Source organism: the organism of the source record quoted next, unplaced genomic scaffold (assembly GCF_019419815.1).
Source record: "Pyrus x bretschneideri cultivar Hongxiangsu unplaced genomic scaffold, Pyrus_bretschneideri_v1 Contig10, whole genome shotgun sequence".
In the NCBI taxonomy this organism is placed as follows: domain Eukaryota; kingdom Viridiplantae; phylum Streptophyta; class Magnoliopsida; order Rosales; family Rosaceae; genus Pyrus; species Pyrus x bretschneideri.
Window position 1 is genome coordinate 8869012 of NW_025999391.1, and position 26174 is coordinate 8895185.

The window sequence follows — 26174 nt, forward strand, 5'->3', positions numbered from 1 at the left end:
TGTTTTGATGATTATTTTGGTGAGATGATGATGCTTGATTATGTATTTTAAATGTAAGACATGCGAATCTTTTTTTAGCATAAAGTAGTCAAATGGTTGAATTTTTGAGTGATTCCAATTGAAGCAGGTTCATGAGTCTATCAACAAGAATGTATCAGCATTTCAAAATTTCATCTCAAAGCATCTGGTCATGGCGATTTAATTTATGTCCAATGTGCAGTGTTGGCAGATTGGGTTGCAAAGCTTATTTGCGACTTTTGGACCAGAAGATGATGGATTTTGGACTTGGGCTCTTCTTGGAACTTGAAAAGGAGGTCCTAATCTTTGATTCAAGTTATTTTGGACCCATTGTTGGAACCCTAAAGATTCAGAAACGTGGGAATTTCTCAGCTGGGCAGATTCTCTATCTTAATTTGGATTGTGATTCTAAGTTATCTTTTTATTATTTTGTTTCCTAGTTAAGGAACTTTTTCTAGGAAGAATTTTAATTTGTAGTAGTATAAATAAGGCAATTTAGCCATTAGGATTCTTTACGCAGCATTGAAAGAACTTGACAAAGTTTTGGCGAATTTCAGACTTTTTACCTACAAAGTGTTTTCAATTTTTTTCTACTTAATGATATTTTCTTTGGTTTTTATTATGAGTATGCGTAACTAATTCGTTTTGCTAGGGCGAGGCCATGAGCCTTAGTATGAATATGTGATTGTTTTAATTTGCTTATGAATGGATGCATGTTTATCTTGAATTATTAATCACTGAGTTTAAACTATCTAATTGGCTTAATGCTTAGCTACCATTAGGGTAACTAGACAAATAATTTGATGCAATTTTTGTTGGAACGTTACCCTAAAATTGAGGAGGGCTTCTTGTGATTAGTAATTGTAAGTTCACTTAAGGCGAACATCACGCTTTTAAGAGTTGCATGGTTTTTCAAAAGGTTTTCATAAAACTTAATGAGTCTTGCATGTTTATATTTGATCTGAACACCACAGACGGGTTGCATATAAGATATACGTTTTCGCTTGAACATCACGATCGAGGAAAATATGCATTAGGAAAACCTAACCTTCAAAGCATGTCTGTGGAAATTCATAAGTGATTAGTAAAACTGCATATGATTGTTAATGGTGATGGCTAAACCCTAGTGTTTTTCATAATTGTTTTCTTTAAAAAAAAACATTTTTTCTTGCTTTGTTCTTGTTTTCGGCAACCTTTCAGATTAGTTTAATGTTTATTTTAATCTTTTAAATTTCAAAATCTCAAATCTTTGCTAAAATATGTTTTAATTAATTAATTAAGGGCTAGTTTAATTACAAATTATTCATTCAATCCTTATGGAGAACGACCTTGCATGAGCGATTATACTACAATTACCTTGCACTCTTGCAAGTATTTTTAAGTGATTTTAACCCTATTTGCGTAGGTACTAAAACTCCTATCATTTGACTTTGTTGGACTAGTCAAGAAATGCAGATCTGTTGTGCCTAATAACCACTTGCCCACTCTCTGCCTGCTTTCCTGTGTCGACAGGCGTCCACCCACTTGACAAAAAAATTAACAAACGTAATAAATTTTATGAAGATGAATGGAAAACAAAAGAAGTACCTTTTTGCCTTAGGAGCAGGCACATCAATGGTGGGGAATTTGTTGAACCATAGGAAATCTTTGGGTTTTGTTTCGTCCATGTAATCAAGATACTCTATCAATTTCTTTATTAGGTCATCTCCAACGGAGAGGGCTAAAAGTCCAAAAGCCAAAAAATGGCCTGATTTGTCCAAAAACTCGTCTGTAACCGACGGTCGGGCTATAATTTTAAGGAGCCCACCAAACCATTATTTGGGCAAATGGGCATCAGGCTGGTTAAATGTAGCACCCATCTTACCTCTTTTTTCGAGGCCCAGCTCCTCAGTCGCAATAATTAATTCAAATCTAATGGTTATATTTGAAAACATCCAGCATCAGTTTAACTAAATTAGCCAATAAAATCAAAGTATAAACTTAAAACTAATAAATTATTTAGGGGCTATGTTTAGCTTATTCAGTTAGAGATGGTATATGAGTATGACTTGACACTGTTTATTTAAAAATTATTTTTTGCAGGGCTATAATTATGGATGGTACTATATTTTACTCTTTCGGTTGAAGATGGCCTTAGACAATTTTTTGGGGCTAAAATCCACATTTCGACCAAATTAATGTTTGGATCGAAGTTAGTAAATGTGAACCAGAAAGAAGCAGTGTATTTTGGCCTAGTAATATAGTGTTGGTGGCTCGGTTGAATCCTAGGCGAAGTAGGAATGCTTAATAATTAGGATTTGGTTTCGGGCATGGCCGAGTCCTAGGCAAAGAAAGATTGTCTAAGGATTGAAAGGAGTTTTTGATAAGATTTGAATTACTTGCCTAAGGATTATGATTGGTTTCTAGATAAAGTTTGAATTCACCACATAATACAATTAGATTCAGATTCCTAGTTCGAGTGAGACTAGGTGGCAATGGACAAGAAATTGTGTGAAGTCTAGATTTATTGTTTGGCTTCTCTTGTCAAATGTTGTAAATTGTACCACCAAGCTCTAGTTAGATTTAGGGTTAAAATGCTTCTCTGGGATCACGTTGCTGGAAATATTTATCTTAAGAGCTTAACTTCTCACATCAAAGGTTTGTTTATATATATGCACTTCATTTCATTATTTCCATTACATTCTGTTTAGTGGTTGTGTCTCGTCAAAACTTCTCACTGCTTTCACGCGAGTTGGACACACACTTTAAGACAACCTACATGGGCCATTTGATAGCTTTTTCTTGAAAATGGATTTTTAACCTTAGATCTTTCATATTGCTTTTGCACATGACACGTGTCCTTTTTGGGACTGGGATTGGAAAATTTGAGAGCTTTACTTTTTCTTCTCTATCTCAGATCCCCTAAGAGCATCAAGCATACTTTATGGGTAATATCTTTCTTTGAATATTTATAAATCTATCTTTGAATTTGCTTGCTTATATCTCTTTATATGCTCATTTGTTTTGGTTAGGAGATTTACATTTTTCATAAAATAGTTGGTTTAACTTTGAGCTACCTCTTATGTTCTTATTTGAAAACCCTAGCCACAAAATCACACTCATGCACTAAATACCCACATAATTGCATATTAGGGTCGCATTATTTTTGTGATTTTGGTTTATGTTTTAGGTTAAATTTTTCTAAGTTTCAAATCTTTGAACGGACCTCTTTTTGGATTTGCGTCAGTTTCATCTTTCAAGTGTTTGACTGGTGAAACTGACTAGACATCGAATCCAGATTTACATTAACTTCATCATAACCTCATTTACATAAATTGATTCGATCTTGGTGCCACAAGGTGAAGAGCTCAGGAGGAGTTGCCACTTTGTGAAGACCGAAGGAATCCGTCTCATGTAAGGTAAGGTTGCACAAAGGTAAAGCGGCTCCGTAGATTAGCTCTAGGAATTAAGTTTTGCGTGGTACTTTGTAAGAATCTTGTTTACACTAGTGGATTGGACTTAGTGGAGAATCCCCGATTTTTAACCCAGATGTGGGTTTTTAGGGCCAAAAACTTCTTGAGTTCTTTGTCTCTTAAACTTGTTCACATATCTTATTTACTTGCATATGTATTATGCATCCTATGAATTGTTATTTGATATGTGTTATAGACTAACTTTACACTGCATATTATGAGCAATGAAATGAATTGTTGTTGACTAGGATAACTTGTAGTGAACCAAGTTTTATTCGTAGATTTGCACTTGATCAATTGATGAATCTGTACTTAGTTGACTGGTGAGCTTAACTAGTCAATCCAGCATACAAATTCATAATTGTTTTGTTATTGTTTGCATAATGAACTAATATGTAAACGTGTTCAAGTTTAGGAATTATTGTTGTGAAACTAATCTGAACAGACTCTGATTAGTTGAACATATTGGTCAGTTAAGATATGTTCTTGCATCTGCACTTTCTATCACTGACTAGCTTGTAACTAGTTGACTAGCTCATTTGACCAGTCTACAATGCAAAATTAAATTTTTATTTACAAGATATTCTGCCTAGTACCCAATTTCAGATTGCAAAACTATCAAACTCTACAACTTACTTGAGTATTAGGAAATTCGTTTCTATAAATACAGGGGAATTTGCAACTAAGAGAGGACCTTCAACTCAATTACACAAATCAATGCCCTATGCGATACCTCTCACAACTTAACTCAATACACAAATCAACACCCTATGTGAAACCTCTCACAACTTTATGTGAAATACTATATGCTCTACTAATTGTTAGCACATATGTCGATTTTTCTTTCATCTTTCCTTTTTTCGTTTTATTATCTTTTTATGTCAGTTAACTTGTTGTCAAGTGCAACAAAGTCACATATGTGGAAGAAGTGAAATGTCCAAAATACTCATGAATTAGCTAACTTAATAATTTACTAATTTATGAGTACTCCAATATCTTTAATTGCAAACTAGCCTCTTTCCATGCACAAGTGTGTGAGAGGTCTTTGTGAGCACTACGCGCCTCTAAAGATGTAATGCATTAGTTGCTTTTCATTATAGTTTTTAAGAAATATTACTTAAAAGTTATAATGTTTTGTGCAAGCGAAAGACTTTTTCTTTATCACGCATGCAAGGTTGACCCTGAGATTTTAGAGCCCTGTGTGAGCCACTGTTAGGAAGCCCTTCAGTTGATAGGTATTTTAATGAATAAGGATCATATAATTTATCCTTTTTAATAGTTATTTCGTAAATATTTAACATATCATCACTTACGAACATTTAGACTGGAACAAAAAATTAACACACCAAACAAAATATACAATAATAAAAAATAAATTCATAGTTTACCTAATGATATATTTTGAGTTGCCCCTTCACTTGTATAAAATTGCTTAGAATTTGAAAAAGAAAGAGATGGAGAGGAAGTGAGAGAAAGAGAATTGAAGAGAAATGATGGTGAAGGCTTGTGCTCATACTTTCTTTGGAGTAAAAGCCATGCCTAAGATAATTACACATGAAATATGTTCTCCTTTGTTGTTAGGAGTCTAGTTTTTGTTTATCTTGATTAAAAAAAATAAAACTTTTAGTTGTATGGGCCCTTCTTAAATGTACATGGATTGAGCCCATTTTTCAAACTAGAAAACTAAAACTAAATAAAATACATAAAAACAGTGCACACCCACGCTTTCGAAATAAGAATCTTGAGAAAGTAGCTTGTGCGTTTTCCTCTGCACTGCTTATAATATATTTTTTTTATATTTATTATATAACATATATCTATTAAGTAAAAAACAAAATTTGTTGTCCTAGTAACCGTGGGCCATAGGCTTCTTCCGGCTAACCTCATGGACGGCCCTACAGGCACGTCTCAAACATTTGTCATGTATTTTGTATTTACTTTAACTAGAATAATGATTTATATGTTATCCATGTAACCGTCAAAACAAGAAGTAGTTTTGGTTGCTAGAGTGTTCTTGGGTCGTGTTCCCATCTTTACATTACACTAGTCTCTTTGCACACAGTCACGTGCATGCGAAAAGCTTTTTTTTAATTACGAACGCTATGTGCTTCTAAAAATATATTGTGTTACTTGCTTTCCATTATAATTTTTAACAGGTATTTTTAGTATATTCAAGCAAAAGACATTTTCTTTACGATGATGCTATCTATCTACCATTTTTACCTTTCACACATTTCTCAATTTTTGGTTTCGGATCAAATGACATAAACTAACAAGGAGTGCCACCACCCTTTCTTTATCATGGACGTATTGTCGTATTTTTTGTTTTTACTTTGTGTAGAGTAATAGTTAAAACAAAAAAAAAAGAAAAATAAAAGATAGATCCTATTCAAGCTGAATGGTGCATGTCTTGTCCAATAATAACAAAGAAGGAGAAATTGCCAGATTCTTTGCACGCGTAAAATGTTCTCTCGTCGCAATGTACATGTTTTAAATGTATTTATGGACATTGATTGATTGTTTTTTATTTCATTACATTTTTCCGTTGTGAAGCAAATTACAAACATACAAAATATGTGATCATCTTGTCACATTAATTAATAAAAATTCAAAAGTTACATTCAGTTGTATATGGACTATATAATATTTCTCTAATCAATCGACACAAAACAATCTTTTCCAATAGGTTAGCAGAAATTTCTAACAGGGATGCAACTAAATTTTTTTGAACAAACGATATTATTTACATAAAAGAATGAAGGAGTGAATTAAGTTTCACAATAGATTAGCAAGAATGTTGTTCAAATTCACCTTCAAACTTAACATTTTTATTTACAACTACAGAGAAATACTACTAAATTATAATACTAAATGAAGAAACGAAACTGAATTTTAACTTCCCGCAAAAACCAAAAAAAGAATTTCAACCTTTTTTGAAATTCCCCCTTCCTCCCCTCCCCTCTCCCTCATTCAGACTCGCGCGTACCGAGGTTTTGCCACTTTCGTTTACAAGAGGTGCTTTCGGCTCCACCGTCCACCATTTCCAATGGTGGTTCGGAGAAATCGACGCGGAGGCGACTCCGAAGAGGGCGGCGGAGCAACCGTAGAGAATGGAAGTGCGGGGGTTTCAGGGTACGAGCACTTCAGGGACCAAAAGATCAGAGAGAACAAGGAGAGATTGCAGAAGCTGGGAATTTTGGACCTTGCCAAGAAGCTCAAGACCGAAGCTGCCGCCCCAAAACGTCCCTACCGACCCAAAACCCACAACCCACTTCCTAATCCTGGGTCCCCCAGGCGCTCTTCCAGGTAACCCACTTTCTCTCTTGTTTGGATTCCGGGAAAATGGAAAAGAAAATGTGGGAAAGTTTGCATCTTTGAAGGGTTTTGATGTTTTTTTTTTTCAAACAGAGTTTTTTGTTTTTGGGTTTTTGTTAGGTTGAAGAGTGTGGCTCCAGTAGATTATGTGGAAAAGAAGAAAAACGAGAGCTCAAAGAGAAAGAGTGTTGAAATTTTTATAAAGGAAGGTTCAAAGCCAGAGATTTATACAGAGGAACATGAGAAGCTGTTGGGGGATTGTGTCGAAAGCTGGGAGCTTGGTGTTGATGGCTATGGTGAGGATCGGAAGCGCATTTACGATCCGGTTAATGGAGAAACTTGCCATCAATGCAGGTAGGTCATCATGCATTTGATGGGTTTCTAAATTCCATCGAAAATACTATTTCGGATGTTTATTTTTGTTTTTGTAATAGATTTTCAGGTGTTTATTTCGGATGTTTATTTTACATGAGCTAACTTAATTGAATAGCTGGTAATGATGTTCGTAATAATAAGATCGAATTTTGTAGAAGAATCCAATATTTTAGTAACAATTTTATGTGTAAGTCTGCGAGCCTAGTTAGTCATGTTAAATAGACTGACAGAGTTCTGTCAATTGGCTTGTTTGTCATTTGAGTCATTGCCGTTAAAGGATTGCCTGAGCTCCCGGCGGATTTCAGGACTGACAGAGTTTTGTGAATGTCTTAAGCTTTACATTTATTGTATGTTTTCCATTTTTCTGTCCTTTTACTCCACGACTACTTTAGAAGTTAGACACATTACAAGTATGTTGCCTGTTTTGGGTTTAGGCTTTCATTTCATCAGATTGCTTCTATGGATAGATGAAAATGTAGCACTTAAGGAGTCTTGTCATTGCCACACAAATTATGCTTCCAATTGAAATTTTTTAAGCAAATGCTCTTTCTGATTATTCATTCATGTACGATTCTTTTATACTAGTAAGTAGTCTCTTTTTTTTCTGATCTAAAATGGAAACAAGAATTTAAGGACCGTTGGTGATCGAGAAGGCTTATAAATGTGATTAATAACCCAACTGAAGAAGTCACCTTCTCAAGGGTATAGCAGAAGTTGTTAAATTAACTGCTATACTGGGTTCATTATGTACTCCTACAGTACATTCATCGTGTATTGTTTGAGCTTAGGTGTCCTTTCGCTTGGTAAATATGTTTGGAGATAACATACTTCCTTGCAGGCAGAAAACTCTTGGGCATCATACAAAGTGCTGGAAATGTGACTTGGTCCAAGGGCAGTTTTGTGGAGATTGCTTATACATGAGGTGAATTTTTTCATAAGTTACCTGTTGAAAACATTTTTTTATATTTTTATGTTCCAAGTCTTACCGAAAATGTACAACGAATGAAAAGATTGTACGAGTACAATGAGGACAACTGACAACAAGGCCACATTACGCACGCCAATAATTTGGATGTTTTCACCCAGAAGCAAATTTTATCTTTGTTATCAATTTTATGGTCTTATGCATTGAATATTACTGTGTTCCATAGATATGGAGAGAATGTGATTGAAGCCAATGAAAATCCTGGTTGGACATGTCCTGTTTGTCGGGGCATCTGCAACTGTAGTCTCTGCCGTCAAGCAAAGGGGTGGGAACCCACCGGTAATCTGTATAGAAAGGTGAACCTTATCAACCTTATGCATACATTCATGTATGGTTTATGCATAATTTGGTGTAATATTCTTCTCCAAGCATGTTTCCTGCAGTTTCCCAGTTGACAGTCTTTGGTCCCTGCATGCCGGACTTAATGGGCTACTCCCATCTGAGAAAAGCATGCAATAGAATAGAACACAGGCACAAACACACAAACTCACGCACCCACATACACTTAAATGCATATATATCTACATACAATTGTTCAATACATGTTTGGGCACTGTGATTTTTCGTACATAATGGAAAAGAAAGACCAAGGCAACAAATTAACGTGGGGAACCAATGGCTAAGTTTTGTTCATGTATCAGGTCATAAAACTTGGTTGCAAGTCTGTGGCACACTATCTTATCCAAACCCGCCGTTCCCCAACAAACTCAGAGACCACAGGTGAAGAAGTTGTAGCAGAGGGATCAACTCCTTCAGTGGAACCCTCTTCACATGATGAATCTTCAGGAACAGGCAATGACCTTGATACTAGCAAGCATGTTGATGACAATGATGTGGGCAACGTAGATGCTGTTGCTGCTGGTGATGCAGTTGACGGCGAGGCAAAGAAAAAGCTGAGAAGGAATACAAGGCTGAGCAAGGATTAAACTTTTGCGGATTATAGCCTGCTCTTAATACAATCTAGTCCCGCATCAACTCGTGTAAGGTTGGGACACACAAACGCTTTTCGAGCACATATATTTCTCTTTTGTTAGCCTGAAGACTAATCTAGTGCAACTATAGGTTTTTTGTGGAGTTATGATTTTGCCGGGGAATAGTTTCCTTGAACTTCTTTTGCTTTATATGTGGTAGTATGAGAATTGTGGTGTTTTGAAACATGAATCAGGCAGACTACTACTGGTATTGCAAATGAAATATGTAGTCGTATGTAGTCTTCTACTTGCCTGCTTTTGTAGTCGATGCGGTGGATTCGTATGCAGATGAAGGATTCTTAACAAAATTAACAAGGCATGGAGAAAACTTCGACATTTTCATGCTCCGTAATTTTCATTATGTCCATTGTTGCTTTAGTTGTAACAAATAAAAGTGTTGCATCCGGTTACAAAACCCTTTCATTTTTTTCATTTTTCGATTTCTATAGGCGACTCCACTTAGTGGCATAAAATTTTGGTGTTATTGTTGTATTAGGACTATTGCTAAGGTTTTTGGAGGAATTGGGAAGTGAGATTAAGGAGGAACTATGGGTGGGTGTGGGAGTTGGGTTCAGTAACAAAATCATATGTGAGTTTTCTTTAGCTTTATTTAATGTCTGTCCCTTTTGGTCATTTTGTTCAAAGTTATAACAAAAAAAATGAAAGCTTTATTAAAAATTAGGTGAGTTTAACTAAAAATTGGGTGCCGATACAGGCACCCTTTATTTTTGGTTTGGTTTTTTTTTTTTTTTTTTTTTTTTTTTTTTTTTTTAAATTAAGTTTGAATTCTAAAGTGTTTTATTTTATTTTAAATGAAGTGTATGAAGGACTCAAATTTGAAAACACTATAAAATTTTGAAGTTTTAATTTTTTACAAACTTGGTTCTTAAATTTTAGTGGTTGTTTAACCTTGGTCCTCAAACTTTTTTTTTTGTTCTAAGTTGGTCCCTAAACTTTTTGAAATGTGTCAAACAAGGACAACAATGGCAACGTTAGTTATAAAATTTGACAAGATATTAATAGTGGACATAATGACATTAAACTAGCCTTCATGCACGCACTCACGAGAGTGCAGAAGATATTTTTTGAATCACGGCGTGCTATGCGCGATTTACAAGTTTTAAATGCATCTATATGCGTAAATTGACAAAAGGAAAGTCAAATATTTAAAGTAAATGAATAATTTTAGATCATGCTAGAAAAAAACTCCTCATAAACCAATTAAAGCAACTGAATTCATATAATAAAATCGGTCTCTATAGAATTTACATTAATAATAGAAAAAATAATATTTAATAAACAATTTATTGAATCACATTATTGTTAGGCCATTTTGAGGCTAAGCTCATCCCTTTCCCCTTAGTGTAGATAATATCATTTGTTAAAAAAAAAAAAAAAAACAATCATTTGACAATTAATTTAATCACATTATTATTCACGTGCAAAAGACCTTTTTTTTTTTATAATCCGCATTACATGCCTATTAAGATGTTTTAAACATGTTTAAAAATAGAAAAATAATATTTAATAAACAACTGATTGAATCACATTATTGCTAGCCCATTGTGAGGCTAAACCCATCCCCTCCCCCTTAGTGTAGATAATATCGTTGTTAAAAAAAATTATTTGACAACTTATTTAATCACATTATTATCCCTGTTGTGAAAGACCTTTTTTATAGCCGGCATTACACACCTCTTAAGATGTTTTGAACGTGTTTCAAAATAGAGAAATTGAATCATATTATTGCTAGTCTATTGTGAGACACTAATTTATTTAAAATATATATATATATATATATACCAAAAAATTAATAATTAAAAAAAAAAAACACTGTTAAAATAACGAAAATGCCCTGCCTTACTTGATGCATTATTTTGGGATGCCTTTGAAGTTTTTTGTCTTGGAGGCATTTTTGTTGAAGCTTGGTGACACCAAAATTACTATTCACCTTTGTGTTGGCTTTATATATAGACTAGCCTTTCTGCACGCACTTATGCGCATGCGAAAGGTCTTTTTCACATAACGGGTGCTACGCGCCCTTAAAGATTTAAAATTTTAGATATGTTTGATTAATGAATAAATGAAAATGACGTTAGAGCACTTCTAGTGTGTAAAGGCTCCCTTGGCAATAGGCAATTCAATCCCCTCAAGTGAATAATAACTTCCTTTAACGAACATGAATGGTCTTTTATATCTCTATCCCTAACAGTAAATTGAATAGTCATGGCAATAGGCAATAAAATATTAGTAATTTTATTTTCTAAAATAATAAAAAATAATTTATTTTTTAATTTTGGATAGGATTTTTAAATGAGCTCGCCATGTCACGTGTCATGATTCGAAAATACAATTTTTGTGAATAGATTTCGATAAGATTTTTAACCAATTCCGTCGCGCGACGTGTCCTTCCATGTTTAGAATCGTTGAAAATATTGAAATGTGGTGTAAGGCGGGAGAAAATTGTCACATCCCGGCCTAGGCCCCCACCACATCCCAGGCTCGACTCAACCGTAGCACGATATTGTTTGCTTTGGACCCTGACCACGCCCTCACGGTTTTGTTGCTGGGAATGCTCTCACTAGAACTCGTTTAACTTCGGAGTTCCGATGGAACCCGAAGTTAGTGAGTTCCCAAAAGGCCTCGTGCTGGGTAGAGATGAGAATATACATATAAGGCTTACAGGATCCACATCCTTGGGATGTGGGATCTTACAAAATGGTAAGGTATTTATAGAAAAAAAAAATCTAAAAATTTGAAATTTTTTCTTATTTTTAATTTTTTTTTTATTAACTTAATTAATCTGAAACATTGGATTACAAAAAAAAATTGAATTATCCAACGGTCCAGATTGTGACACGTGGCCCACCGTAACATTTATGTTATTTTTCTTCTTATTTTTCTTATTATTTTTTTAATTTTTAAAGCTGAAAAACCAGGACCGTTGATCTGGAAGTCAAACGGTCCAGATTCAACGGCTATTGAGTGGGCTGCCACGTGGGTCCCATCGTATGAAATCTTGTTTGTAATGCGCCCCCTAAGCATGCGTGTTATGCACGTGCCTGACGCAAAAATTTTTATAACGTGGCTAAATTCTCCCATGGGCTCCCCCTCAGTCCAATTGCTCGAATGGACTGGCGCCACTTTGGCAGGGGATTGGATTGCAAATGGAGTAGGTCCCCATGGCAAAAGAGGATGCTAGAAGTGCTCTTAATATTACATTGAAGAACATGGGATAAAGTTTTTGAAGGTGCCAAAACTAAATAATGTTAAGTCTTGACGCATTGACCCAAAATAGGAAAAAAATGACATTCATAAGACAAATCACAAATTTAGAAGGGAGGAGATCTTTATGTGACATTAAGTACTAAATTTTTTAAAAATTACATCATAACTTAGATGGAAACAAAATATTTGTATGTACAACATTTCTTGCAATCCCATGTTGTGTTTATGATCCTTGTATAATGAAGCATATAGTGTAAATAGGTAAACGCATTGCTCCTACGATGCTTTTGGTTTGACTTTTGAAAATGCAAAACATTTGTACGTCTCAATCGGACTTCGTCATGCGGACGTATACGATTAATTAGACTGCAACAAAGATGCAAAATGTACATAAACTTTGTTAATATAGAGTACACTGTATGAACTTAAAACATCAGTACATCAACTAATTGATAAGGAAAACCAAAAGGCGACATAAAGACAAAAGAACAAAAATTAAAAAAGAAGAAAAATTTATCTTACATCCATTATATATAGTTGAACCATAAATCATAAGGCAAAAGGAAAATACTTTTTTTTTTTTTCCTCTCTGTCTCTTCGTTTTTAGAAGGCCAACGGCTGCATTGCCTTCCAGGGAAAGTAATGCATAACCACCATTCATGTCATCCCTTTCTATTTCATCTCTGGCAGGGAAAGTAACCTTTTCTATTTCTGACGCAGCAGCAGCAGTGCCTCACATCGACTCTCTCCAAAAGCCATTCCATCCTAATTATTTGAAATTCAAAGCTACAAATATTTAGGACAGAATAAATTTAGTTGTAAAAGCATATAAATACAACAACAAAAGTGAAATAAAATCAAATGAATGAAGGCATGCATATCTGAACTGTAATTACAAACTGTTACAGATTACACAACAACAACAACAACAAAACTTCAAAGGAAATCCAAGTTGATAACTGAACAGTTTGGGAAAGAGAGGCTGATATAACATGTATAGAAAAAGTTCAAATTAAAATTGATGACATATGGAGAAAACCCTAATATAAAATCAAAGTTTGCAAATTCGTTATCCTGCCATGAGAAGATCAATTTAAGCGACTAATAATAAAAACATAATGAAAAGAAGTGCAATAGAGAAAGAAACTATTTTAGTTCTTTGATATGGAGAAGTAACGAGAGGAACTAAAACTGCAAAAAAAAAAAAAAAGAAAAAAAAAAGTTGAATACGTAAGATGATTGTGGTTGATGAGAAGCAGTAGCTGCAATTACCATGCGAGATGGAAAGATGAGCAATGAGCGGAGTACGTTGGGTTGTTTCGGCCCTTCTCAAGTCTCAATAGGTTTTTCTCAGATATCCCACAAATAAATTAGGGTTGAGGAAGTTAAATACTTAATTATCGAGGAACCCTGTTTTATTTTCCACGGAGATTGAACGTGGTGAAGTTTTGTGGGAGGAACGAAGAAGGTGGTTGAAGTTTTGTAGGAGGAACAAAGAGCATGCTGTCGTGGGAGAAGCGGTTCTTGGTTTTTTCTATTTAGTTTTTACTTTTTCCGTTTAATTTTTAGTGTAAAAAAATGTAAAAATTTCATATTTGTTTTACAAAATTGCCCCTGCAATATGTATTATTTTCGGTTCATTTTAAATTTTTTTGTTTCAGGGACTTTTTAGTCCACTTGGTTTTTGGTGAAGCCTTAGATATTAAAGTTGGCTTCTGGCATTCTATTAGTAGAGATTTGCTTTTAGGTTGAAAAAGACACATTGTCGAATATGCTAACAATAATTGTTTTTGGAGTAATACAGAATCACTGTATAATCTAAATGATCATTTACATTAAAACTTCATTTAGTTTTTACTTTTTCCATTTAATTTTTAGTGTAAAAAAAATGTAAAAATTTCATATTTGTTTTACAAAATTGCCCCTGCAATATGTATTATTTTCGGTTAGTTTTAAATTTTTTTGTTTCAGGGACTTTTTAGTCCACTTGGTTTTTGGTGAAGCCTTAGACATCAAAGTTGCCTTCTGGCATTCTATTAGTAGAGATTTGCTTTTAGGTTGAAAAAGACACATTGTTGAATATGCTAACAATAATTGTTTTTGAAGTAATACAGAATCATTGTATAATCTAAACGATCATTTACATTAAAACATATGAATTTTTTTGTATATTATACGGTCAAGTCCGTTACAATCAAAATTGAAGACTAATTTTTTTATTTTTACAAAAAAAACAGCTCCAAACCAGATCAACCAATTCAATTGATTGATTTTGTTATTTTATTCACATTTCAACATAATTCATCTTCCTATACATAAATGGTCACGTGCTAGCTGAGGAAGGACATTCGAAAAGTTGTCACATGCCTACGTAAATATTTCTTTAAGGAAATTCACGTTGTATCCTTACATTGGGAAAATGATCATCACCGGATCATTTTTTAAGGGGTCATAGGGATTACGTGATCATGATTTTTATCGTACATCGTGTGGTCAGAAATTATTTTAAAATTTAAAATTTAAAATTAAATATAAATAGTGCCTAATGAAACTACTCGCTTGGAAAGGTATTCTTTCTTATAGAAACATCATCCATGAGGGAATGAGATGGATTGTGGGTAATGGTGAAGACATACTCTTATGGACCAATCGATGGGTTTTTCCTTACGCCCTTTTCATTTAATTCCCGTGAATGATAGGAATAATATTAATTGGAATCTTAAAGTAAGCAACTTTATAGTTCATAATAGTTGGGATAACATTAAATTAGCTACTGTAGTTGATGATGACATCATTAGAAAAATTTGTCGCATTCCTCTCCCTTTACAGGAGTCGAAGGACAAGTTAATTTGGGGTTTAACCAATAATGGGAACTTTTCCATTAAGTCTGCTACCTGGCTACAAAATCGGAACAATCACTTTAGTAATCGCCTTACATTGTTAAAGAAAATGTGGAAGCTAACTATTCCTCCTAAGGTTAAAATGTTTGCTTGGCTTATGATTCAGGAAAGATTGCAAACTAGAAAACGCTTAAGTCGTTTTGTTAAAAAAATTGATAAGTTATGTCCGTTATGTAATACAGCTGAAGAAGATCAATGTCATCTCTTTTGTAATTGTGTTTTTGTTACTAAAGTTTGGAGCTCAACTTTTGGTAGTTTTAATAATGGTAACATAAGTACTAATGATAATTTTTTTGATTGTATGGAATCCTTAAGTTCTAATGACAAAGATGGCATTTCTGATCTTAGTAAAGTAATTCTGAACTGCTGGAAAATCTGGATGGAAAGAAATAACTTGGTGTTCAGAAGTGTGCCCCTGGTCTTGGCGCGTTGTGTTTCTATCGCCGGTAGTGTTGGTTCGGCTTTTCTCAAGGCTAATGGGAAATGTGACCCCAAGGAGGCTTTACCTATCTATTCCTTTAATAAATGGCATCCTCTTGATCGGCATGATGTGATTAAACTCAATTTTGATGGTTCAATTTTGAACAACCGTGTGGCTGCTGCCTTTGTGCTCCGTAAAGTAATTCTCAGGTGATTGGGGCGGGGGGCTTTTAACCTTGATGGTGCTACTATTTCGGTAGCAAAAGCGATGGGTTTGTGAGAAGGACTCCAGTGTGCTAGGCGGAAGGGTTTCACCAAAGTGATGGTGGAGGGGGACTCTAAACTCATCATTGAAGTTGTGCAGGGTCATTGGGGGATTCCTTGGAGAGTCAGCTCTATAATCAATGACATTTGTATGCTGGCTCAGTCTTTTAGTCATGTTGACTGGAAGCACATTTTCATGGAGGCAAACTTTGTTGCGGATACTTTATCTCACCTTGGTCTCTCCCTCTCGAATCCTCATTATTAGGATTTCTGTTTACCTGATGTTGCTCATCCTGCCTTTAATTTTGATTGAATTGGAAACGGTTGTATTAGAGGTTGTACTTTAATGATTTTCTTTGTATAAAAAAAAATAAAAAATAAAAACCTTGGGACTAAAATTAGCAAAAAATTCTCAAAGGGACAAAATTGAATTTTATTTTAACAAATAATATTATCTACACTAAAGTGAATGGGTTGTATATGGGGTTGTGGAAGTGGTGGATATAGCACATTTTAGAGCTCCGAGAAATCTTTGGAGTTTTATAAAAGAACCTCTCCCAATGAAGGGCTATTTTTTATTGGGTGTATATGAGGCAATATATATTTATTTATATAATAATTTGATTATGTGATATTTTTATTTTTTATTATTGTTATTTTTTTTGTGTGTTAAGTTTTCTTAAATTGATTTTTGAACGTGTTATCTTAATTTTTTTTTATGAACCCTTCAACCTCTACCAATGAGGGGCTATTTCTTGTTGCGTGTATATGAGGCTGCATATATTTATTTATGTAATAATTTGATTATGCGATAATTTGTTTTTTTTTGTGTTAAGTTTTCTTAAATTGATTTTTGGACATGTTATCTTAATTTTTTTTTTTTTTTTTTATGAACCTTTCAACCTAAAAAAGTTCAAATTCTAATAAAATTAGATTTCATCACTTATAAACCGTTTGTTGGATTAGCTAAGTTCTTTTATCTTAATTTCATCCGTTGAATGATACAAACTCCCACTTCGCCCTTTGAAATAATTTGATTTTGAAGTACAACACAACAATTTACCTAGCACCAATTGGTAAATTAGTATCATACAATATTGAAAAAAATTATTTAAAAATTCCACCCACCAATACCCATGAACGTTAAATCATTTTGAAATTTTAATTTTTATGGAATTTAAAACAATCATTAATTAGCTAAATTGCAATAACTTACAATCAAACACAATCAAATTTTCAATCACATAATAAGGGCATTTTAGGACTATAAAATTTGTAATCTGAGTCATAAAGCAAGTTTAATGATTTTTTTTTTTGCTAAAACCCAATAAACAGGTTTAAGTTAGGAAAAAATATATATGATGTATTAATATTTTTTTTAAAATTAATAAGAGTGAGCCTTTTTTATAATATATAGCTTATATCATTTTATGTATTAAGTATTAAACGTACAAACAAAATGTAGGAGGATCTTTGGAATAAAACTATGTAAGAAAAAAGAATTAAAAACAAAAAGTATAAAAAAAGAGTATATGTGTATACATAAATGGAGGTAAAGTGGTAGATCTACCTCAATTTTATGGTATCCAAGAAAGAAAGTTGCTAGCCGGCTGGCTTAAGACAGAAGCTGCAGCCCCAAAACGTCCCTAGCGACCCAAAACCCACAACCCACTTCTCGTTTCTGGGTGCCCCAGGCACTAGTCCAGGTAATCCACTTTCTCTCTTGTTTGGATGCCGAGAAAATGGAAAAGAAAATGTGGCAAAGTTTGCATCTTTGAAGGATTTTTATTTTTTTAAAATAAGGGGTTTCTGGTTTTCGGGTTTTTGTTAGGTTGAAGACTGTGGCTCCAGTAGATTATGTGCAAAAGAAGAGGCCTGTGAAGAAAGACGAGAATCCAAAGAGCCCAAAGAGGCGTGTTGGTAGTACAAAAACAAAGACGAGTGTTGAAATTTTTATAAAGGAAGGGTCAAAGCCAGATATTTGTCCAGAGGAGCATGAAAATCTGTTGGGGGATTGTGTCGAAAACTGGGAGCTGGGTGTTGATGACTATGGCGAAGATGGGAGCCGCATTTACGATCTGGTTGAGGGAGAATTTTGCCACCAATGCAGGTAGGTCATCGTGCATTTGATGGGTTTCTAAATTAATCGAAATATACGATTTCTGATGTTTATTTTTGTTGTCTGATAGAACGTGTTATGTTTATTTTAGTATAGGCATAATAATGATCGTTGCAAATTTCTTCGAAGCCCTGATAAGGTTTCTTACTTGATAGTTTATACAAATTAGTTGAGCTAACTTTGTTGACCAGCTGGTAATAATGTTTTTTAACGAGGAGTAGAATTTGAACATGTCACAATTTTAGTCAAGTCATGTTCCATAGACCAACGACGTTCTGTCAATTGGCGGCCTGTTTGACATTTTGAGTCATTGTCGTTAAAGGATTGCCTGAGCGCCAGTAGATTTCATTCTGGTTCTAATGAGAATCTCAAACCCATGTATATCACCGTCTTAGCGGTTTTCTTGTTTTTTTTATTTGTGAATATGTCAAGCTTTACATTTATCTTAACGTTTTCCATTTTTCTGTCCTTTTACTCCACAACCACTTTAGAAGTTAGAACCATTTCAACTATGTTGTCTGTTTCGGCTTTAGGCTTTCATTTCAACAGATTGCTTATACGGATAGTTGAAAATGTAGCACTTAATAAAGTTTTGTCATCGACTCATCGCCGCGCAAATTATGCTTCCAATTGAAAATTTCAGTCAAATGCTCTTCTAGTGGATTTGTTCTTGTATTCTTCTCTGAGTTTTAACATACATTGGCTGGTTCTCACACAATTTTTATGCATGCATGGACTATTCTTTTATACTTGTAAGTAGTCTCTTTTGTTTAAGGGAGAAAGTTATGCATATGATTAATAACCCAAGGGAAGCAGTTACCTTCTCAAGTGTAGAGCAGAAGTTCTTAAATTAACTGCTGTACTGGGTTCATTATGTACCCGTACAATACATTCATCGTGTTTTATTTGAGCCTAATTTCATGTTACTTAAATGTGTCCTTTCACTTGGTAACTATGTTTGGAGATAACATACTTCCTTGCAGGCAGAAAACTCTCGGGCATCATACACAGTGCTGGAAATGTGACTTGGTACAAGGGCGGTTCTGTGGATATTGCTTATACATGAGGTAAATTTTTTCATAAAAGTTGATTTTTTTTTATTTTTTATGTTCCAGTTCTTACCGAAAACGTGTAATGAATGAAAAGATTGTACATGTACCTTGAAGACAACTGACAACAAGACAACATTACACTTCTCAATAATTTTGATGTTGCCAGAAGCAAATTTTATTTGTTTTTTAATCAATGTTGTGGTCTTATGCATTGAATTTTGCCGTGTTCCATAGATATGGAGAGACTGATTGAAGCCAGCGAAAATCCTGATTGGACATGTCCTGTTTGTCGGGGCATCCTGCAACTGCCGTCTCTGCCGTCAAGCAAAGGGGTGGGAACCAACTGGTGATGTGTATAGAAAGGTGAACCCTCCCATCCTTACTGAGCTACTCTCATGAAGAGAAAAGCATGCATTACTATAGAACACAGGCACAAACATACAAAATCACACGCACATACACTTAAGTGCATATATATATATATATATATATATGTATATATGTATGTATATATGTATATATGTATGTATGTATCTACATATATTACTATAGAACACAAGCACAAACATACAAAATCACACGCACACATACACTTGAGTGCATATCTACATATATTTGTTCAGTACATAGTTTGGGAACCAGGGTTTTGGTACATAATGGAAACGAAAGACCAATGCAACTAATTAAATGAACCCATGGCTAAATTTTGTTATCTTATCAGGTTGTAAAACTGGGATACAAGTCCGTGGCACACTATCTTATTCAAACCCTCCATGCCCCAACAAACTCAGAAACCGCAGGTGAAGAGGTTGTTTCAGAGGGATCAACACCTTCATTGGAGCCCTTTTCACATGATGAATCTTCAGGGACAGGCTGTAGCCTTGATGCTAGCGAGCATGTTGGTGACAATGATGTGGGTAACACGGATGGTGTTGCTGAGGGTGTTGCTGTTGATGGTGAGGCAAATAAAAAGCTGAGGAGTACAAGGCTGAGCAGGAATTAAAACTTTAGTGGATTATAGCCTGCTCATAATACAGACTAGTCTCCGATCAATTCATGAAGGTTGGGAGATACCAAACGCCTTTTGCTCAAATAAATTCCTCTTTGGTGGCGACCAATCTAGTGCAGCTATAGCCGTTTTGTGCAGTTACTGATCCTGCAGTGGAAAAGTTTGTTAGAATATAGGTTTTGTGCTGTGATTTAATGGAGTTTGTATAAATTTCTAGGAGAAAAGAAGATGAATGTCTAAGAGAGAAAAACACTGATGAGAGCTTCACTGAGTTTATTCATTCTCACTCTCTACACAAAGCAATCGGAGTATTACCTTTGCAACTGAAAGGAATGAAGCCACTCTCTCTCCTCTAATAGAAAGAAATGATCTCAGCCTTCCATGTCATCTATCCTATGAGATAGTAACATGTGTCACATAACATTACTTACTCTAACTTAATCTAGAATATCCATTTGGAATATGATCCAAGGGCTCTGATTAAAACGAGCAAAATGACTAAACCTATTTCTGCTAATACACTTACACACTAACACTCCCTTCTAAGTGTTTGGCATAAGTCACCCTCAAAGCTTTCCTCAAGTACTCAATCAATCCCTTGCCAAGGCCTTTGTAAATATATGTGCATAAATCTCACCTTTCTGCAATGCATCTCTGATAAAATGAAACCTTCTGTTGATATGCTTTGTCTTGTGATGTGCCACTGGATTCTTCTAAATTTCTATGGCAGAGGTGTTATCACATAAAATTTGAGTTGGCTCCATCTGTTCCTCACCAAAGTATGAGAGAACAAACCTTAACCAGATGGCTTGTGCAGTTGCTTCTGCAGAACTTACATACTTAGCCTCTGCAGTGGACAATGCTACACTACTTTGCTTGATTGAGGCCCAAGAAATGCTCCAGAACCAAAATTGAAGCATAACCCGAAGTACTCTTCATGTCATCTTCACTCCCTGCCCAGTCACTGTCGCAATAGCCAATAAGCACAACATCTTTGCCTTTCTCATATGCAATTCCATAGTCCAGTGTTCCTTGGATATACCTCAGCACCCTCTTTGCAGTTCCCATGTGCTTTCTGGTTAGATTATGTATGTCTTGCTAGCAAACTTGCAACCAACATAATAACAGGTCTTTTAGCTGTTAAATTAACAGACTACCAACAATCTTTCTATAAAGACTACCATCTCAATTCCATCAACTTTGCTTAATTTTTTCATTTGCTGCAAGTGTAGTTGCAACAGGTTTGCAATCCTTCAATCCAAACTTCTCTAGCAAGGTCCTTGCATATTTATTTTGATGCAGAAAGATACAGTCTTCTGTTTGAATTACTCCAAGCCCCAAGAAGTGATGCAACTCATAATATGGTACATAAGTCATTTAATATTAAATTTTAATGTCGAGTGTGCGTTCAACTTTTTGTAGAATGTCAATAAAAAAATCCATATAAGAAGAGGAAATTTTATTTATTATTATTTTTTACATATTTAATTTGGCAAGTGGAGGCTCCAATGGGAACATCCACATGCAAGGAAACAATGAGAATTCCTGCCTCTGTTGCCTTGATGTAAATAGTTGCCTCACTTGGACTTATATGAAAGCCAACATTACAAAAATAAGAGTCAATCTCTTTATACCAAGTCCTTGGTGCCTGTTTCAAACCATTTAAGGCCTTCTTGAGCTTGTAAACCTTGTCTTCCTTAATTGCAATCACAAATCCAAGTGGCTAATCCATATACACCTCTTCATTTAGAACCCCATTCAAAAATGCAAATTTCACATCACGTTGGAACAACTTCCACCTTTTCTATGTAACTAAGCCAATTAGAGTTCTAATGGTATCAATCCTTGGGGGCAAATGTCTCATTGAAATCAACCCCAGGCTTTTGAGAGTACCCCTTTGCAACCAATCTTGCCTTATTCTTCTGTATAGATCCATCTAGGTTCAATTTTGTCTTGTAAATCCACTTGACACCAACTACTGGTTTATCAAATGGTCTGTCAACAAGTTCCTAAGTGTAGTTCTTCTCTATCATAGCAATTTCTGCCTCCATTGCCTTTTGCCATGACTCATCTTTGGCTGCCTTGTCAAAACTCTCAGGCTCAACTATACACATATTACACTTTGCATACACTTATTTCAAACTCTTGAATTTCAGTGGGGTGTGATCATACTCTTGGGGATCCGTGCTATTCTTCATTGGGACCAATCTTAAACCATTTTCAATTGATTCACAACTTTCAGATGCTGGTATCAGAGACTCATCACTTACATCACATCTGTCACTTGAACTCCCTTTTTCCCTTTGTTCACAAAGATCTACATTAGTTATTGGTACATTGATACTCTTCTCAGATTGACATTTTCGATCCCAGAAAGCATTTTCATCAAATATAACATCCATTGATACAATCATCTTCTTTGAGTCGAGGTCATAAAGTCTATAACCTTTCTCACATGTACCATACCCCAAGAAAATGCATTTAACACTGGTTTCATCCAACTTGTTTCTCAGATGGCATAACATATAGAACCAAAGACTTTTAAGTGCTCGATTCCAAGCTTCCTTCCACTATAAGCCTCAAAAGGAGTTTTTTTTTTGTCAAGAGACTTAGTGGGACACCTATTCAAGATGTACATTGCTGTGTTGATAGCTTCAGTCCAAAATTCAAATGGAACCTTTTTTTGCAATCATCATGCATTTTACCATTTCTACTATTGTTTTGTTCTTCCTTTCAACTACACCATTTTGTTGTGGTGTATAAGTAACTGTGAGCTGTCTTTACATGCCAATTTCTTCACAGAACTCACTAAATTCAACATATGTATACTCTTCTCCTCTATCACTCCTTAACTTCTTCAACTAATATCCACTTTGTAATTCAACATTGCCTTTAAATTTTTTGAATACACCAAACACTTCTGACTTATATCTCAAGAAATAGACCCAACACATTCTTGTGCAATCATCTATAAAGGTAAGAAAATACCTATTCCCAGCCTTTGTAGGAGTTTGCATAGGTCCACAGATGTCAGAATGAACAAGTTCTAAAGGAAGAGATGCCCTCCATGATGTTCCTTTGGAAATGCATCTCTGTAATGCTTCCTAAAAGCACATCCTTCACATATCTCATCTGTCACTTTGAGTTCAGGCAATCCCAGCACCATATCATGTTCTTTGAGTTGCCTCAGACTGCCCATATTCAAGTGTCCTAGTCTTCTGTGCCAAATCATGGATGATTGACACACACCATCTTTTAGAGTGATTTGCATCTAAGGTTAGAGTTTCAAGGGAAAACTTCTATTTCCTTTCATTGGTATCTTGGCTACTAAGTTTGACAGAGAGCAATCATCATATAACTCAGCATTTGTACCACCAAACACCATAAAATAGTCATGTTCGATCATTTGCCCTACACTGAGTAAATTTTCTTTCAATCCTGGAACCAACATTACCTTCTTGATATATCTCCTCCCCATCTTGGTTTCAATTACCAAGTTTCCTTGCCTGTGACATCAATAAGTTGACCAATGCCCATTTCAACTTTAGCAGTCATTGTTCTATCAATGTCAACCAACAAATCCTCCCTTCCAGTCATATGATTGCTACATCCACTGTCTACAAACCATATCTCTTCACATTTCCTCACAATGGCATTGTTGTAGGCATAAAACATTGTAGGAGTGTCATTGACTTGGTTGATAAAGTTTACATGCTAATTAGCCTTCTCCTTCTTGACACATCAATCTTTTGCAATATGCCCAACTTATTGCAGTTATGACATTGTTTGGGCCCAAAATATTATTGTTGGGCCGAGCAGCAGGATGTGCTCGGCCCAAGGTGATAACAAATTATGGGCCGAATAATAAATCCTGGGCCAGTTGGCAGGGTCGGCCAAATACTATCCTAAGTAGTCCGGATAAATAGAAAAGGTCGAGGAAGTCCTGGTGTGACCATGATTCTCGACCGGCAAGGGATAAAGCCTCGAAAAGGAGGAAATTCAGAATCCCAGTGGGAACAGGTTTGATTGAGTTAGAGTCGAAATGGGACAAGGACTCCCAATCCAAATCAGAGTTGGTCTCAAGGAATGGGGTGCTATAAATACAAGAAATCATGCAATAGAAAAACCCCTTCAAATCAGTATACAATTGCCCTGCGCAAAACCTCTCAAACGCCTTGAGATTTTTCCCTTTCTTTTCCTGCCGACACATCTTCAGTTTGGATAAACAGCACTGTGGAAGCACCCGGCGATCATCTTCAGTTTGGATAAACAGCACTGTTGCCGTAGAATCAGCCTACCGAGAAGCACCTTCAGTTTGGATAAACAGCACTGCGTCGAGGTCGACCGGTTATCTATCTAAGTCTTGGCCGAGAAGGGTTTTCGAACCTTTGTTGGCAGAGGTCACCTTACTAGCCTTCTCGGCATAGTTGGGTGTTACGAATTGCATTACTCGGCGTACTGGATGCCGAGTGGTGTTATGATTGGATACTCGCAAGTAAGTTTCAGGGTTCGGCATTCCGACGGCCGAACTACGTTTACCATCAAGACATACATCACATTTGAGTACCTGTGCCCATATAGTTTGGTCTCGATTCGATGTGCTTATACTTGTACGAATATAATCACCGTGACCGAATCGGGCTCCGACGATTTGTGAACTTCGCAGAATTAGTAGCCTTGTCTTCAGGCTGTAGAACCCAGAGACCGAGAGGGTTCCTTCCTCGGTCGCAATCGCAAGATAGAGAAGTTAACCACGCGCTCAACGCGACATCAACAAATTTTACTCCTCGGCCAAGCTCGGCCGATGAGTTGGCACGCCCCGCATTCGACCGAAGGACGTAGTTAGCTTACTAGTTACTCGGCCTGCGCGCCACGTAGGTTTTGTAATTTTTAGAGTCAACAGACATCTAGGCTTATCCTTGAACCAACACTCACCAAAATGCAACTTATCATAGTGTATACACAGATTCTTAGCTCCCTCAGTGGTACCTGTAGCTTTTCTAGCTTGATTTGCAAACCTATTATCCCTCTTCTTTCCTTTTGACTTCCAATTTTTTTGTGGCTTGAACCCTTGATTCCCATTATACTTATTTTGTTTTGGAGCAACACTAAGACTAGCAAATGCCTTCTTAGTTTAAGTTTCAGCATGCATATAAATCCTTTGTTCATGCCCCCTTAGGATAGCAACAACATCTTGAGCATCAACAATCTCTAGCTCCTTAGTGTTTTCAATCATAGAGGCAATACTATCATAAGATCTAGGTAGACTTATCAGCAACTTTTGAACAATTCTTCGATTACTAGTATCTTACCATAACTCTTCAGTTGACTAATTAAATCAAACAGTCTAACTAGATATGCAAACAAAGCTTCATTTTCACCCATTCTAGTATACTCAAAATCTCGGTGTAAGCCTTAAAGTTTCACGGCTCTCACTTGTTTATCTCCCACAAATTCTTGCTTCAGAACATTCCAAGCAGAGTTTGCAGTCTCTTGGATGGTGATTCTCGAAAAGATTTGATCGGAAACCGCCCCTTGCATGATTCCAAGTGCCTTTGCTTCTTTGACGATGTTCTTCTTTAGCAACTTGCTCTCTGTTTCGGTGAGTTCTTCCTTCTTCTTTGCCAAAGTAGCAAAGCCCCTCTTGACTATATCCCAGAGTTTGTGAGATCGAAATATCGTCTTCATTCGAATCTGCCAGAAATCGAAGTTGTCTAGACTATATTCTAGCCTTCTCCAGGAAGCACTTTCCCCAAAAGAAAAGTTTTGAGGTGATCCTGAAAAATGTAGAGGGAAAGAAATGGAAAGTTAAAGCTTACCCTGCCAATGGATCACAGTTTTTGTTGAAAGGGTGGCTTGAATTTGCATCTGCTAGTCAGATCATTATCGACAATACTTGCATATTTGAGATTTTGAAGCTATTAAAATATGGCAATTTAACTAGAGCATGCTTTAAGTAGTGCACTTGCTTGTACTCGCATTTCCTTAATGCTGGAATGGACGTTGGTTGTACTCTAAATAGATGTGTTTCAGATCAATTAGTTTGATCATGATGAAAGTTTTTTT

General features: G+C 35.5%; 1 protein-coding gene and 1 pseudogene across 1 annotated transcript; both read left to right on the forward strand.

Moving 5' to 3' along the window:
- The first annotated feature begins 6408 nt into the window (after positions 1-6408).
- Positions 6409-9361, forward strand: LOC108865425 (cell division cycle-associated protein 7). The gene is made up of 5 exons (XM_048568597.1): positions 6409-6776; positions 6906-7139; positions 7999-8082; positions 8312-8441; positions 8787-9361. The coding sequence occupies exons 1-5, from the start codon at positions 6517-6519 to the stop codon at positions 9069-9071; spliced, it is 993 nt and encodes a 330-aa protein (XP_048424554.1). The 5' UTR covers positions 6409-6516; the 3' UTR covers positions 9072-9361.
- A 6625-nt stretch (positions 9362-15986) lies between these two features.
- On the forward strand, positions 15987-20166 carry LOC103934395 (annotated as a pseudogene).
- Positions 20167-26174: the final 6008 nt, after the last annotated feature.

Bases quoted from the DNA above. Each gene is read 5' to 3' on its own strand.
- LOC108865425 (XM_048568597.1), top strand. From the start codon at position 6,517: ATGGTGGTTCGGAGAAATCGACGCGGAGGCGACTCCGAAGAGGGCGGC. The intron at 8,083-8,311 runs GTGAATTTTTTC...TGTGTTCCATAG, and splicing joins GGAGATTGCTTATACATGAG to ATATGGAGAGAATGTGATTG. The intron at 8,442-8,786 runs GTGAACCTTATC...TTCATGTATCAG, and splicing joins CCGGTAATCTGTATAGAAAG to GTCATAAAACTTGGTTGCAA.